Here is a 17,489-nt window from a genome sequence, read left to right as displayed (position 1 = left end):
TTTGGTTGCGCTTAATAAAGCAGGAAAAGAGACAAAACCATCTCCGTCAGACCCCCTTCCCCCCTCCTCCTTCACAGGCTCACACTAACAGGATTACTCTTGATTGTCTGATCAGGACTGATAAACTCAGGTGCCAGTCACAGAGTCTTCATGGCACGGCGTGGCTCAGATGTGTGTCAGCGCACTAAAATCTAATCAAAAGAGAATCTGATAGAGTCAAGATTGCCTCGGTGTAATGAAATGCAAATGTGGCTCCATTAGCGAGTGGAGCAGGGGGCCAGCCAGGAGCCCATCTCACATCATTAGATTGACAGTATCACCAAGAGATGGCCAGATTGAGGGATGAAGTATACTTACAAAGATGAGGAAATTGAAGACAAACATGAGGTACTTGATGCAGCTGAGACAGTCCCCCTCCATGGTCGTCCCCCGTGCTGAAGCCTCTCCCTGCCCCTGGAAGACAACAACATGAAACGTGCCACTTAATGAATCCTGCCAAATGTTCGGTATTCCCATTCTCCTGCTCCATGGATCAACATTCAGATAAGGCTGCCAAGAAAAGAATACTCTGCAAAATAGTTTTAATGAGTTCTGCCACTCAAACATTCAACGCACACACAGTAACACACAGTTGGTTCATTTGGACCATCTTCAGCTGAAAATCCCTGAATTATCCCCTCAGGCGCTCTGTGCCCACTTCACATTCCCAGCAGTCCCTGAGTTACAACAAGTTTGGACTTCATTGTGTCAACCCAACCTGACACAACAGATCTCAGCGCCGACTGTGACAACTTATGTAATTTTAAAATGTGCTTCCACAGTCAGAAAAGCCTGACTGCCTATCAGCACTCCCCGTCCCTGGACAGATGGAGTCCCCTGGGCTTGCTGTGACCCGAGGGGCTGTCTGTCTCTGAGTGTTTTAAGGATACAGCCTGTCCTGTGTGTGCATTAACCAACAATGCACGGCCTTCACTGCCTTTTCCATAATGTAATGAGAGGCCTCTGCCTGACATAAACACACTTCCCCTGATGAGAGGAAGCACTCTTGGTTAATGAAGAAAGCTTCTCCTGGATGAAGGGACAACATGGGTGTCCCCGTATCCACGACCCTGTCTACCTTCATACATCTGATGCGCCACAGAGCCTCTATCAAAGCATTTGTTTAAACTACCAAGCTGCAAATGAAGAAGACTTTCCCCTCAGGGAGGAAAGCGATCGTCCAGGGAATCATTTCTACGTATTCAATAAAAAAACTGAAGTGGAAACAATCTGTGGAGCCGAGCGGCTATAATTGCAGTCTCAGTCGAAGAGGAAAATTAATTATTTGGCAGAAATGACCCGGCACTCTTTGCTTTGTAGTAGTCGTTATTAATTTGCTCTCCCTTAGTGACAGTCAGGATTGAGGCTAGGTAACAAGCAGATTTAAAAACTATTCATTAGAGGAATTTCAAAAAGATTTACACGTCTCTGCAGCCACACAACGGCACCTCTAAACCAGAGACAAAAAAAAGTCAAAACGCTTTCTTTTCTCTTCTTTTAGTCTGTTCTGTGCAGCATGTCCATCAGTGATAATCTCCCAATCTCCAGGCAGTCTTTCCCGAGCCTGTTATGCTGTCAGACGACTCCTCTGGTTGATCTCTCTGCCGCTCTGAGGCCGCGGAGAAGCTCGAGCTATGATCGATCATGCCAGCTTTGATTCCTGTCTGTCTTTGAAGGGGTGAAGGGGCTCTGCTGTCACTCAAAATGTAAGTCAGTCACGACCCTCTCACCCCCTGAGAAACCCATTTTCACTTTCAGGAGATATAACGCATCATCTTTTTAGAGCGCCGACTTAAAGAAAAGCTTTCTTCACTGGTTACGAAATAATTTTTCAGATGAGAACGCCAACTGTGTGAATAAGAGGGTCGTAACCCGTTTCTCTGTAGTCTGTTTTTCTTTTTATTGTTTGTGTCTTCCCCTCTGCTTCTGTTTTCACTGCTCTCCAGAGAAAGTTTATTTTGTCTCATTGCTGGCTTGTGTAAGCTGCCGCAACAATAAAATGTGAACAATACTAAAGATGTGAGGGCAGTCTTTGTCTGCTGCGGGAGCGGGTTGACACAGAATAAGAACATTTCCTTCCCTTCACCACCCTGAAGGCTTATTATTTTTTAGTCTCCTCCCTTTCCCAGACGTAGGGAAATTGATTTAGAGCTGCGCTTAAACACCTCCTCTAAATCATAATGATATGCTTAGGTATTGATCACTCTCCTAGTGGTGCTCCAAGAGCATCCTCTTTGCCTGAGAAGGGTTTTAATTAACCCGTCCCTTTCCTAAGCCTCACTGAAAGGCCTAATGAGGGCACAGGAGGTTTTAATTGAGATTTGCATACATTAAAGTTTCACTGGAACGCATCAGAAAGGGCTCTTTCTCATCCCTGCTGCACCCTGCAGTTGGTCTCGGGCCCCTGAAGAGTGCAAACTGTATTTAGTAAAAGCAGGGATGAGGAGGAGGAAGAGGAGGAGGGAGGAAAGGGGTCAGCTGGAAAAACTCTCAGAGCCAAGCTCACATCTCATTCTCCAAACAAAACGTCTGATTTCTCTTCCAGCTTCACCCTTTTTGCTCTCCGCTCCCATCCCGGGGTCGAACCGAGCGTCAGATCTGGAGCCAATTTTCTTTTTCGGCATTAAAATGCATAGGCTGCTTAAGAGTGAAGCGCACTACTAGCCAGGCTCCCAATAACATCGCTGCGGCGCAAAGCAGCATCGTATAAATCAAACTGCCACCGAGACCCTGGAGAAAGTGCAGAGTAAACAAACTGGTCTTTCCCATGACTCCCATGGGAGCCCAGGTCCTCATCGATCACGGCCCGGCCGTAGATATCAGACTACTAATTCTCCGTGAGTATCCTGCTGAGAGCGTTATGGAGACAAGGGGGATGTGGCTCACACTCCAGGAGCTTCAGCCTTAAAACAACATGAAGAAATTAGCCTGAGATTAAAGGCAGATCTTCCTCAGGTGCACCGCTTTGCAAGGCAAGCAACATGTCAAGATAAATGTGGCGTTTGTTTGTATTCACCAGCGAAAAACCCACCCCTTCTAAACAAACATGACACACACACACAGCAGTGAGAAATACTACGCTGCTGTGAATGAAGACAACGTGTTTATTAGCTTGATAAACTGTCCTCAATCTGACAATCTGAGTGACAGACTCTGCCCTGAGGTATCACGTAAATGCCAGCTCCATCTACTGTCGGCTGCGTCTCCTGAAATGCCAAACGGCACTGAGAAGCCATTGTTTACTCTTGGCAAACACTGATCCACAGCCAGCCTGGGTTTGTGGAGTCTGGCATGGTTGAGTTTGATTGTGGATTAATGGGAACTGATGCTACATCAGCTTCACAGCGCCGACAGCAGCCAGAGCTCGGTAATGAGGGCAAAACCATCTGACCTAAATTCTTCTCAATATGAGAGAGGAATTCTGTAATGGCCTTTTTTTCATGCTACACTCAGAGTCAGTGGTCCTCTCTTATATATTTTGTCTGGCATCTGCACGATCAACCATGATGGTCATGTCAACTCACAGTAATTAAAAGATAAGGAAGATGTAGCCCCACATTTAGAGTCCTGCATTCGTATAAATAGCACACCCTTGGGTGGTTCTCCTTGAAGTCGACACTTTGAACACGATTAATGAAGTGAGTCCATATTCCCTCGCTCCACTGGCCACCGCCCCGGACGAATGGATCAGCACGACAAGGACACTGTGTCTGCTCCTCGCCAAAGTGACGCCGCACTCTCCCTGCCCCCTCCGCTAACCAGCCAGCTCACTCCATCCTGAGCATGAGGCTGCATAACAAATAATCATTAATACCGAAACCCTGGTGAGACTTTAAGGGCTGGAACTTGACCCCTTTAAATGTCATTGACCCTCTAAATGATCACTTGTCGTTGAACCCCAGAGGACGGCACATTTCTTCCTCCGACTCTCCAATGCAGCAGGAGCAGGTGGGTTTCTCCATCCACCGGATGTCACTTTAAAGCTCCCTCCGGGGTGAGCTAATATCCTCCGACAATGACACTGAGAGACCGCACGCATGCCACATCAATTTTTATCTCAATTAAAACCCCATTTTCATATTTCTCCATGACTTCCTAAATCTGCCGCAGCAAGTAAACACCCCAAAATCCGACTAAAGACAGGCTTCTCTGGCAGTGAGCAGGGCTCCCCTGAGGCGCACCATGTCCCTTAATGAACCTCCAATTAGGAGAGAATGAGCCCAGGGCTGTGCTGTCACACTGAGGCGCTTTGAAGTGTGCTGAATGCTAAGCAGCTAGCACACTGTATGCTGCTTTAGATGGCATACAGCTTGCAGACAACAGGGAACAACCACAGAGAGAAAGTGTGCGAGAGTAGCTCAAAGGCAGCGCGGGAGTGTGTGGGTGTAGCTCACACAGAGAGCGGAGCGTACAAACCCAGTTGGGTTAGGAAGTTGGAGGAAGCTGGAAGCTAAGGTCCTAATGTTGGTTAGAGTTTGAGGTTGAGACACAGAACTACCCAGAATGCCTGGTTTAATGACTTTTTTTGTTGCAGAGCATGTACAGCAGTGGTGAACATTATCAGCGCCTGCACATTATGGGTATTGCTGGGTCACAACAAAAAAAAGTAGGCAGTCTCGGATGAATTCACTCTGCTTTGCAAAGCCATTTATCATCTCAGCCCATTGTTCCCATATGTGCAGCGAATCCCAAGCAGTTTTTATCATAGACAGCGAGTGGCGCTCTCCCTGCCCCCTTTCAGTTTGGGAATGAGTTTTCGTGGCTCCCTAAGGGCAGAAGTCCTCTGACCGGGCAGCTGACACACTCCTGAACAACAGGCTGATTAACTAGAGACAACTCCCAGAGTGAACAAATGCTCAGTCAGTAACAGAGCGGCCATGTGTTGTCAAACAGCACTGCAGGCCACATTCCTGGCATCCCGGCCGGGCACACATCCAGCTGTTCAGTCAGGACCAACATTTGCTGCTCAAACTCCTACAGCGATATCGATCCTCTCGCTCTTGATTTGCAGAGGGAGGGGGCACCATGTGATTGAGATGAGCACACTTGAGCACCTATCGAGCATTGTGTGTGATCCATGCTTTCTCAAAACACAGATTCTCACTTTATAGTGTCGACACCTCTATCAGCCTGAGTGGAGATACAAACTGGCTGCACAAGTCTGGATCAATACCGGAGCCCGGGCACTTGCTCAATGATGCATTGATCGCCTGGAGTTCCAGCTCTCAGGCTGCTGCTTGTCTGGCGAGGAGGACATGTGGTAGCAGCACACAATGAGCACATAAACACTTCTGCGCCGCCGCCCGTTAAGACTCGGCTCTGACATTTCCCACGGGTTGCTTTGGAAGATGACACACCGCCTTTGGGGCTTTCCGCAAAAATGAGTTATAACTCAATTCAAAACTAAGTGCTCAGTAGTTACAGCGGCGACAACAGGGGGGAATTATTTCCCTGAAACCCCACTGTTACATTCACTGTCCAGCTTTCTTCTGTCTTTGGTGGGTTTTTCCCGCAATTGCAGCCAAAATCCGCAAACTGTGTCACAGCCAAGGAGCAGAATCAATAACGCTCTCCTCCCGATAAAAAGTTTTTAAAATCCAGACAATTATCTCACCCACTCTTCAGTCTCCAGTGTTAGACCCTCAGGCGAGAGACAATTGATTTGCTGGAGATGTAACCCTCTCAACTTAGAATAAAAAAACTGCTCAACTGAGCGCGGTGTTGTCTTTGCCAGATCTCTATATAACGAGAGTTTCCATCACAGATGGCTTCTGCAGAGAGCAAACAATGGGAGATTTAAGGAAAGACAACACTTTTAGCCTCAAGGGATTAAACACAAAGGGACACTTAGGGGTGTAAACATGTGCAGTGGTAGAAAATACACACAATGTGTGTTTGGACGGGTTGCCTGATCCTGACACAGAACCAAAAAACGAACAAATGAACGTTTGATTTCCATGTGGCTCAAAAGTAAAGTTTTTTGATATCTGTTGTTTTTAGTTCATGTTGGAATCTTTCCAGACCCTTAATAGGGACCATGGTTTCCAAGGTAACCCGGATATGGGGTGAGAGTGGCCTTTGTCTGCAAAGCTGTGTTTGGCGTCTCCACTTAGCACTAGTTCCTGTTAGAAAACAAAAGGAAGCAGAGCCCGGCACTTTACGACAGGGGGACAGCTCGGCCTGCCATTTGTCTAATGAACGATCACTCACACACGATGTTTCAAGGGCAAATGTCAGTTTGAATAAAACCAGACCCCTCTGTCGAGAGCCAAGTCGCTTTTTTTATCATTTACTCATGACTCCATAGTGCAAACACATCTACACCCTGCACACGCTCTGATAAAGTTCACCTAAAGAGAAAAAGACAAGCAGCAAAGGGAACATCGTAACCCAATTTGTGTTACTGACGAGGGACTCCAGCATGATGCAAAGATTAAAACAAAGCCTTGAGGATAAATGTGTGAATGTTTGTGTTTCTGAGGGAGCCTCACATGAAAGAGAAACCACATACATCGCAGATAACAACTGCAAAGACAGTGTGTTAATGCTTTGCAGTGTCGGCTTTTATCTGGGCTTGTTTTTCCCTGCAGTGGAAACACCTTGAACTGTTGTGATTATTAATGAAACTGTGAGATTACAAGACTTGGATTATGGTGCAAAGAGATTAGACGATGATTCCATGAAGGATTTATAAGAAACTAGATAAGGGATTCTGTTTTATGATGAAATCTGGAAAAGACAACTTGAACACACGGTCCATGCAGACACAGATCTGAGTTTTTTTTATTTGTCTGGTTCAGATAGAGTCTAACTGGACTGCCATTACTCACATCCAGATTTCTGTCTGATAAGACTTGTCTTAACAGCTGTTTTCAAGCTGATCCAAACTTAAACTGATCAGGCATGATAGAAGACTTTGTGATAAAAGGTAGAAGAACAAATGTAAATGTATTCCCCTGACTGTGTTTTGATGTTAGATGTAATCTATCTGAACCAGTCGTCTTGGTCTGTAAATAGTTCAGGCTCTTAATACACTGTAAACCCCAAAGTTCAAATTACTCCATTAGATAAAGCTATGAAAACTTAAAAATTGTTAGCAAGCTCAATTTACTCAAATATCTGAGCTTTCAGTGTTGAAACTGATGATTTCTGGGTAGATTTAACTCTGGTGACTGTTTAAGTGAGCACAACTTTAAATCATTAGTTTCTGTGACTGCAGTTTGTAACCGTGAGTGAGGAGGGGACGCAGTCAATATGGGACCCTGTTGTATTTCTGGACTTGCAACAGTGGCGCAGGTTGTCTGTGCTGCACATGACATGGACTGTCTGTTTATGCGTCACAGCATGGATCAGCTGTCTGTGCTCCTCGTGGCATTGATCAGCCGTCTATGCTCTACTTGGCGTGGACTGACCGTGTCAAAAATAAATATATCTTTTTACGTTTTAAAATTGGCCTAAATAGCATGGTAGTCCAGTTCAAAATTTTAGTTATTTATATCTTAACCCTCAGGCGCTCACTGCAAAATCAATAGGTACAAGACTCAATGCCATGGAGCACAGACCACCAGTCAGTGCCGTAGGCCCCAAACAACCTGTGCCCTCTGAGGAATAATATTTTAATGTAAAGCAGGGTCTCGTATCTACTGCCTGCCCTCCTCACTCACGGTTACTAACATTATAAAATTAGAGCTGATTTTTGTTGTGACAGCATTTGTAGCTATGAGTGAGGAGGGAACGCTGTGGATATGAGACCCAGCTGTACTTTAAAATATTATTTATTTTAGTTTTTCAGATCAGCTTCAATTTTTCATTATTACATTTACTTAATTCATAAGGCAAATTTATTGATATCACATCTTTCAGTTTTGAGTAAGGTCAACTTATTATGTTTTACAGTGATATGCAACATTTTTAAAACATTACTTAATATTTTAGTTTGTAACAAATAAGCATCAGGTTTATTTGATTTAAGACATTCAGTAGAATAATTGTTACTACTTAAGATGTTGAGTTAAATTAACTTAAGTTTTCATATTTCATTTCTTAGTTTTTTTAAGGTAACGAGTAAGGTACAAGCATTTTTCAAGTAAACTCAACTTATTTGGGTTTACAGTGTACCTGAAAGTTGGCCATCCTTCTAGATTTCATCTCACTCTTTGAAAGCTTTTTAAAGTTTATTTCTCATAAAATATGTTCTATTGATAATTCTTAATTTTTAGAAGTTGTGGATCACATCTAAAAAATTAGACCTAAATTATGATACACCAGATTTTAAAGCTCCTGGGAGAATCTCCTTAGTTTGTGTCAACTTTAACACCCCCTGAGGCCAAATCTGACCTCTTAGCTCATGTCAAGTTCAAACACAGTTGATGTTTTGTTAACTCATGAGCTTTAATGTATTTATTGGAAGAAAGGACAGTGTTTAGTGTAGGAAACTTAAAAGAGAGTGCAGGGGATGACATTAGACAGAGTGCTGGAATCATACCTGTGTCATCTGCTACTGGGACTACAGCATCAGTGCATGATTTAACCACTAAACCACATGTGCAGGGTTTTTTGGGGGCAAATTTTTGCCTGTATTGATAGGTCAAGTGAAGAGCAGTAAAATGTTAAGAGGAGAGGGTGGAAGTTGAAGCAAAGTGAAAACTTTTACATTTGTTTACAGGGTGTGCTTCTAGACTGCCAAGCCAATGAGTGGGCATGTCAACAAAATACCTCACCCAACTCTCCTGAAACAGTCAGATAAACTACTCATGGCATATCTTTGTCAAGGAAAAAGTAAAAACGACCGTTTCTGTATCACGCTGTTTACCACCTTGTCTGACACCGACACCCCAGCAGTGGTTTCAGGTATTAAAAATAGCAGCTGATTGTCTGGTTTGATCTTGCAGCTCATCATCTGCAGCACCTTTGGTTCTATTAAGCTGAAAACTCCTCACAGGAGCTTTAAGTTAGTGTTTATAATCAGTGAAAGTGTCTCAGAGACTAGTTATCTTCTGGTGGTGATCACGGCTCGACTCGCCTGTTTTGCGGCTATGTTTTGCTGGTTATGTGCCATGACTGATTAGAACTGATGTGTCTGGGTCTTAAGCCCCCTTTAACCTCTCAATCTATACATGTCTGCAACCCAGCCGTGCCTGGAATACTAATGTTACAAATGCCAATGCAAATCAGAGGATAACAAAGAGCAGTGCTGGCCTGCTGTGATGCTAAAGGGACAAAAGCACTTGTCTGCCTGTTTGCAGGACCCGCTTCACGCTCTGGCTCTCGCCAGCGCCGCTCCTCCTGTTAATGGCAACAATGGCTTTGCGCCTGTGCTGTCAGCATCTCACTGAAAGGAGTCTGTCAACAAGGGCTCTCTGCTGTTTATTTCGCTGATTTAACATGTCTCTGCTGGAGAGGAAGCTCTGCTGGATTTGGTGGAAATCGTTCATTGCAGAAGCCGAGGATTACAAACGCTGAGGGGGAAACCAAAGCAGAGAGACGTGTTTCTCATAGGAATATGGCCTGAAGATGAAAATTACAGGTTTTCCTTTTCTATGTGTGTGCTTTAATGATAGAAAAAACTGTTACCCACCATGTGTATCTGCGTGTGTCTCCTTGTTCACGTGAAGCTGATGACTTCTCTGGCTTTTCTCTCCTCTCCTGTTTTCATGGGCTGTTGGACACAAGCACAGGAGGAGAAGCAGAGGTTAGGACAGAGCTGTTGAGACGAATAAACAGAGGAGCACAGGCGAGCAGACACAAAAGTGGCACATTTGTCTTGATAAGTCATTGAAGCAGCAAAAGACCGAGCTTGAAAAAACAGTGAGAATAGAAATTCTAGGACACTTAAAATGACAGAGTTTGCATTTATTATGTATGAGGCGCTCGCTTCAAGCTGTGAGCTAATTTAAGACTGCATGAGGGTTTTATCTGTGAGAATATTTCCCTCTCTGGCCTGGAGGCAAAATTAACATGGAGAGCGTAGAAAAAAGAAAGCACAGTCCAGGCGTGCACCAAGCGCAGGTAAAATTTTAATGTCTGCCTGGAGGAGCTGAAACCCGTCTATGTTCTCACTTGGTTAATCATCCTTTATTGGAAGATCCAACAGACCACAGTCTCCTCATACAGCTTCTGATGTGACCTCGATGAGCGTCTGAACTCATGCATTATTCACTGAAATAAGAATACCTCACTCCCTCACCAGACATGGCCGGCTGTAACCGTCAGTGTGCGATACATCTCCAGCCAAGTGCGGCTAATGACCACAAAAACGCTTTAAACTTATCCCTGTTTCCAAAGTGCTTTGCCACAAGTGTCTTTCAGCCGAATACAAAGAAGCGGCAATGAGAGCCAATTAAGCTGCTCATATTCCAGCCCCAGTGTGCAAAAAATAGTTGACAGCACGGATCCGACTGACAATACTTCGGAGCCGGTTTCAAAGCTCTGGCGGTGACAACTTCACAGCATCAAATATGGTGGAGAGCTGCCTACGGAGGCATGAACAGCATGCAGCGAGCTCTTGCCACATTAGATGGTGAAATACAGGCAGGGTTTTCTCCCTCTGACAGGGGCTGGGGATGGAGAATATCCCAGGAGTATTTCTGGCTGATTGAGCCAGCCACATCTTCCCGCCGACACACCATATTGCCAGCAGACATCAGATTCACCGGGAAGCGGAATCCAACTGACAGAGGCAGCGGCAACACAACCTCCCCCATACAGAAGAGAGAAAGGCTCTGATTACATCGAGGAAAGGCAATCAGAGCCTGAGTGAGGACAGGACAAATCGAGGGAGAGGGGAGATGCACTGGAACGATACACTCTCTTATCACGGAGCTGCTGAATAAAGCACATGCTCAGGGAATCAATAACATCTCCATAGTGGCTGTGCATGCATGGGGAGGCCGAAGACCACTGGAAGGATTCATAAACAGAATAATCAACATATGCTTCAACATACAAGTCAAGTAATAGTGCCTTTCCATTTTGTTTTGGTGTGTTTTTAGGTTATTTCCATCCTGGTGCCTGTCACCTGGCTCTGAGATTACTAAGTGGTCATATTTTACCATAAAGCCTGTTGCAGAGGTGCTCTCTCCTGGACCCCTGTTTAGAGAGCTATTAGCTGTTGGAGAGCAACTACGGTGAGGGTCTGCATTATTTTCCGTTTCCATGGAAACCCTTTTACAGGAAAGTGGAGCACCAATCAGATCGCGAGAGCCTCATTGAATCGGTTATGGGGGGGGTGAGAAAGAGAGATCGGCGTGAACGGCTGAGAAAGCACAACAATAGGACGAACCCTCGAGGGGGAAACTCTAAAGGCCAGGCCACTGAGGGTCCGACAAAGCACAGAAGAACTCAGCACCCAAAGAAAAGGCTTCATCTACATCCGCTCAATGGCTTTCCTGTTAAATAAATCTCTCTCACCAGCTAGTCATTGACATTTAAGCCCACGAGCACTGCGGGCAATTTAAACATCAAGGCAGGCGGTAATTGATTAGGCTGGGCTGATATTTCAGACTCTGACAATATCATTGCATCACCAGCATCTATCCTGTGTGCGAGACAGTAGCACACCATAAATGATGTGCTTCTACATACAGTGTGTAATGTTAGGAGGTATCGCCTGCAGCTCAACCGCTATTCACAAGAGGCAGCAGAAGAAAGTGAAAGAAAACGCTTGTTGCTGTTTTTATACTTCACACAGAGCAGGGGTCTGCCTGGCTCTGAGGCCTCTCTCTATGAATCCAACTCAAACCAGGTCTTTATTACACCCTGTCACCCTGTCTGCCACCCAGTCATGGATCAGTGAGACATTATCTTAAACAATGCCTTAAATAGAAACGGATCATTTAACTGTTTCAGCTCAGATCACAAACACAGTGATAATTACAGTGTGATTTTAACAGATTACTAGTCTATGAGGGAGATTCATGCTGCTTAATTAAGGCGCTTTTTAGAATATGAGTCACAGACACCAAATTGGTTGGAAAATTGTTATCTTCTGGGGCCTGTTGGCTGCAAATTGTTTTGCTTTTTTTGGTTCAGGGAGTAAAATTAGGACTTCCTGCTGCTGCTGCAGTGTTAGTGCTCTCACTTTATTTTGCTGGAGGAATCAGTTATGATTTTTGGTCTAATTACTCTCCATGGTTAAAGGGTCGAGTTTGGCTGCAGTTTGTTCCACTCAGATTGTGTCTCTCTTTTCAAAACAAAATGATTTATTCACTTGAGAAGTTGTGTAAATTTTCCCAGTGCTGCTGTGGACTTGGTCCAAAATTTGGCCCTGTGAGACCTCCGGTGCAGTAGTGAGAAAGTTGGAGGAATTCCTCGATTAATTTTTAGCAAAGAATCCACACACATTTAAGTGAAATACCACGTGGAAAGCCTGGCAGATGTGGTGGTCATTAGCGCAAATCTACCACTGACACCTCATGAGCAAATTCCTGCACTGACCTGAATAGATTTTTTTTTCTCTCAAATATCACCTGAGAAAAGTGAGTACATGGCTTTGGCAGCTACCACACAGGAAAGCCTTATGTTCAGTTACTGAATGGAATGGACAATGGATGTGAGTAGACACCAGTGACAATTTATTAGGACAATCAAGGGCCGATTGATTTGTCCGAGAACCCTGCATGTCCTGAAAGGTGTAAACATGTTAATTACCTCCGGCAGGGAGGTTATGTTTTTTGGAGAGTTTTTCTGTTTGTCTGTGAACTACATTACTCAAAAAGTAACAAACGGATGTTGACAAAATTTTCAGGAAATGTTCAAAATGGGGCAAAGAAGAAATGGTTCAATTTTGGAGGTGATCCAGATCACTGTCTGTATCCAGGATCTTGTGCATATAACTCCATGATAAATGGTCGGATTGCTTTGCAAAGCAATACAAGACAAGGTCACCATAATTTCTGACAGGTACAAAAGTATGATCCAGATTCTGGCAATATTCTGAATATTAAGCCCCAGAATATGAAATATGTGCTGGGTCATCACAATTTTCAACACTGTCATGTAACCAATTATCGTACAAACCTGCAACTAACACCAAATTGTAGCAGACAGTCTGCTGAAAGGGAGTATAACATTAAAGTAGGACTTAAGTGTTGCGTGACAATCACAATATGCTTATGCTATGTTCAAGAATCAGTTTGTTTGATTTGCTTGATTGGAAAATAACTAGTGAATATTGTCGAAGAGACATGTTGACAGATACTTTGACTATACCTGTTGCTAAAGCCATGCTTGATAGATTTGTGTGTTTTATTTTTGGTGTGAAGGGTTAAAAGTGAAGAAAGAAAAGGAAATTGTGCTCTGTGTAAATGTAAATGACAACTGCATGTTGTTAATCAGCCTAAGAGTAAGTGGGGGTGTTGTACACTGACCATTGCTTAGGGGGTGTGGTAATCTTGTTACAGGTGTTTCGAATCAATACATGACTACTTGCTCTTGTCTCGTCTACGGGTGCATGCCAGTCAAATGAAACCGATGACTGTGTATGTGTGTTTTTATCCCCGGTCATGTTTTAGCCGGTGTTCCAGCCCTTTTTTATGTTAGTAGCTTACACACATCAGGTCATCTTACACTAAGGGTTAAGCATTAAAATGCCTCCATTCATTTCTGTAGATAAGAATGCTTGGTTTGCCAACAATCATAGATTCTTATTAAATCTTTACTGCTCTTAAAAAAACAGCACATGTAAGGACAGTAAGATAGAGTTTTCTCATCAAAATCTGAAGGTGACCTCCTGCAGTGAGAATCAGTCACAGGTCAATCTAAAAACAGGCAATTGACCAAAAAGGAGGTGTTAGATACTTAATTCAGCTAATCAGTAGAAAATCAGACTATATATGTGAACATATTGTTGTGTAAATTTATCTGCCACCCTTGATCCTGTTGTTGTCCTAGTCACCTTGGGGTCTTTTGGTAGCAAAGAAATGTGAAAAACTTTAACTTTTTTATTATTTTATACAACATTTTACACCTTTTTGTTAATAACTTCTACATAAATGGATAAAAAATGAAAAATTACACAATTTTGATTTTGAAAGGCATTGCCATAAACATAGTGTTTCTGGTAGCTAGAAAGTGGCGACTTGACAAAGGGCAATAGAAAATCTCACATAAAGTTTTATAATCAAACATAACTCCAGAACACTAATGAACATGAAGGACAATCGTGTTTTAAACCCACTGCCCTCCCCCGTTTTGTGCTTCCTTTCCCAAAGTGCTTCATTCATTAGACCACATTCTGTTTCATTTGAGCGTGACAGTTTTATTTTAAAGAAAATCAGAGCTTTTGTTTAATCAGATGTTGCCAATCATTTTTTTTAATAAAACAAAAGATTTTGTTTTCCTAGAGATAAGTCTTCTGTGTGGTGTGATATTTTATGGAGCAGCCTTTGCTTAATGCACCGCTGGCTTGGGACAGGTCATATATGTTTTCTTTCCTTCGTGAGTTACCTCTTCCTGTCAACCAGGCGAGTAACCTTGACTCAAGTGTCAGATGTCAGAGAACAGCAGGAGTTTGATCCGTGACACTTCCTCTCGGGACAGGAAGTAGGTGGGGGGGAATATGACGGAGGAAGTGACAATTCTTCCATCTACACCTCGCAGCTGTGCTTGACCTCAATTTCTTACCGGTGTTGACGAAAGCAAACCTCTAAAATGGAGTAAAGTAACTCCAAATTTATAGTTATAGATACCTGAGGGGCTTTTTTACACTCCATGCTGATTAAAAGGAAATCCTGCAGCTCCAGGTGTCTGGTCTCCATGGTGAACTCAGAGAGTCCATCATGCTGTAATATTAAAGATTTGAGGATGAGGCTATTACTGGTAGCTATATATCTGAGCAGCCACTTTACCGAGGGCAGAATTATCGCCTGAGCTCATCTGGATTTATTGATGTAACCATGTGAGATAGAGATAAACCACCACGATGGAGAAACAATCCCCGCTCTGATCAGGGGGCACTGCTCAATTAATCACTCCGTCTATCCTCTTAGCCCGCAGCTAAACCACTCTTCCCTTTGTTCTCAGAACTACAGAAGGTTACACACCAAGCAGGAATGCAACACTCTTCTGAAGAGAACACTTATCACAGCAAAAACATGAAGATCAAACTCATCTGCAGCCTCATGGTTCCACAATGACAACGCTACTCCTACAAATGTGTCCTCATTGGTGCCGTCTTGGTGTTGATGAAAGCTAACACTGTCCTCCTCTTGTGAGAGTGAGAGACAGACATTGGCCAGACCTCTTCTCTGTGTAGCAGCTCCTATCTTTCACCTTTGGTCAAAGAGCGATGAAAAGTTTCAAACATCTGCAACCTGCTTCTTTAACTACACAATTTCTCTCCAACGTGACAACCTGATGAAGAACAGCAGCTGCACTACTTGTTGTTATTTTCTTTAACCCATGTCTGTCTAACTTAACTAGCCGCCTCTTACACCATCACACTTTCGCCCTCCTTCCCAGGCCCCGAAGGCTAGCCCCCCTCCTGTCTCTGAGGAGCAAGGAGGAGGGGGCCTGGGGGGCATCACAACACGGCTTTGAAGTCAGGCGATTAAAGAGGAAAGACCTGTCGAATTGGGATGATGGGGCTAAGGTTGGGAGAGGGGGAGGATCAGAACAAGGGACAGGAAAGGCTGAGAGTACTGAGAGCTTGGGCCCCCGTGGGATACAATTAAGAGCGAGGCTTTTTTAGTGAGGGTTACAAAAACACAGCAAGGATACCAGCAGTGCAGCCTTCCAAAGCAAGGTAAGAGTTCATTACTACACACATACACATAAGGGGGCTGGGGCCGTTCTCTGACACCCCCACCCACTCACTCACTCACAGGCTCCACAAGCTGTCGAACAGTCGCACGGTAAACATTTCCATCCCAGTTAAATCCTAAAAGCTCGAGAATCATGCAGCTTACTGAACCTCTGACTAGGAGAGGTGCTTGGATGAAGATCCAGGCAGCACAAAGACACAATTTGCACAAAGTGTTACCTCGGGAGGTTTTTCTTCTCCAAATTGAGAGCACAAAAGACAACGCAACAAATATGTACTCACATCAAAGGGGAAGATTGACAGGACAATGAGATGATTTCATGAAAGCAGACTCGAGCTGCAACAGATGGCTGTTTAATATTAACAATGCACATGTCAGCTAAAGTGTACTTTTCTAGATTACATGTTTGGTCTATCAAATTCTAAAAAAGTGGGAGAAATTTTTTGTCACGATCACAAGGTCAGATTATTTTATAAGATCAAAAGATAATAAGCCAAAAAAAAGATATTCATCACCAAAAATAATCTAAAACCATCTGAATATGGACATAAAAAGTAGGAATAACAGTTGTCATAAAATGGCTATTTAAAGCTCCTGTGGGGACTTCTGAGTTAGTTATGCCTCTTCATGAAATAGAAAAGCAAACAGAGGCACTAGCATCAAAAAGAATTATTGCTGTGTAGTTTCTTTTTTTTTGCCTAGAACCACAGCAGCAGGTGCCACAGAAACTGTTTCTTCCAAAGTGAATCCCTTGATAGTTGAAAGACTGAAGAAAAGGCTTCTGATTTTAGTACAGAAGAAAAAAATCAGACATGTTTAGGACAATATCAGAGAAGTGACAAAAGTACCTCTTTGTCCACAAGAGGACTCCAAAATTGATTCAGGGGAAAAGTTCCTGATAAGAGCTTTATGGCTGATTTATGCTTGACGCATCTGGGGGGTCTGCATGAAGGCTTCATGAGGAAGAATGACGTTGTTTTCGCACCTAGCCCCATAGCGCGGTCTTTCATGCAGAAAACAGCCGCACCGCACTCACTCGAAAATTTCTAACCTGTCGGACGGCCGCACACACAAGATGGCGGAAGACCAGGATCTCCATGTGGTTTAAGTCCAGATATACAGGCATCTGTATGACTCTTCACACTGAGATCACCGTGATAACAGAGTGGAAAATAATTCATGGTGTGAAATTAAGGCCAGAGAAGATAAATCAGTTAAATCTCTGGGACTGATATGTCATGTTGTAAGCAAAGGCAAACTTCGACTCTCATACTGTGGTAGGCATGCATTTGTGATACACCGCCCCCTGCAGTTTGGGAATGAACACCAACAGATGTGAGGTGGGGTGTTAAAGAGCATAAAAGCTTCACGCCTTCTCTCACTGGGATCTCGTTTTGTCATATTTCCGCGCGACATGTTCGCGCAGAAAGAATAACACAGCCTTTAGGTGTCACAATTTTCTTTAATGTAACTTATCACCCACGGACCAATTAGAACCAATAAGGGGCGGGACATTTAGCACCATCTTTGTCCACAGCAATAGCAAAGATACGTATAACGGGATAAAGTTACAGTTCTTGTTTTTTCAAGTCTAGAGCTTATTTGTACATTTCCGAATAACTTTGTATGCTCTATTTTTCTTGTTTTCATATGAGCTAGCCTATGGCCAAAATACACCAGATGTATCTC

The 17,489-nt window shown here is 43.7% G+C and overlaps 1 protein-coding gene across 1 annotated transcript in view; it reads right to left on the bottom strand.

The window, feature by feature from the left end:
* Window positions 1-17,489, bottom strand: part of tspan18b (tetraspanin 18b) — a 40,369-nt gene that overhangs the window by 6,425 nt on the left and 16,455 nt on the right. Inside the window, exons 2-3 of the mRNA XM_074676702.1 lie at window positions 9,617-9,697; window positions 358-453 (exon numbers count right to left, since the gene is read on the bottom strand). Coding sequence (XP_074532803.1) covers window positions 358-453; window positions 9,617-9,619 — 99 coding nt within the window. The 5' untranslated portion in view covers window positions 9,620-9,697. The remainder of the gene's footprint in view (window positions 1-357; window positions 454-9,616; window positions 9,698-17,489) is intronic.

Source organism: Halichoeres trimaculatus, unplaced genomic scaffold, assembly GCF_033239565.1.
Source record: "Halichoeres trimaculatus isolate MK-OKI-2021-1 unplaced genomic scaffold, fHalTri1.1 fHalTri1_scaffold_10, whole genome shotgun sequence".
Lineage (NCBI taxonomy): Eukaryota > Metazoa > Chordata > Actinopteri > Labriformes > Labridae > Halichoeres > Halichoeres trimaculatus.
This window is presented reverse-complemented; position numbering and strand designations above follow the sequence as displayed.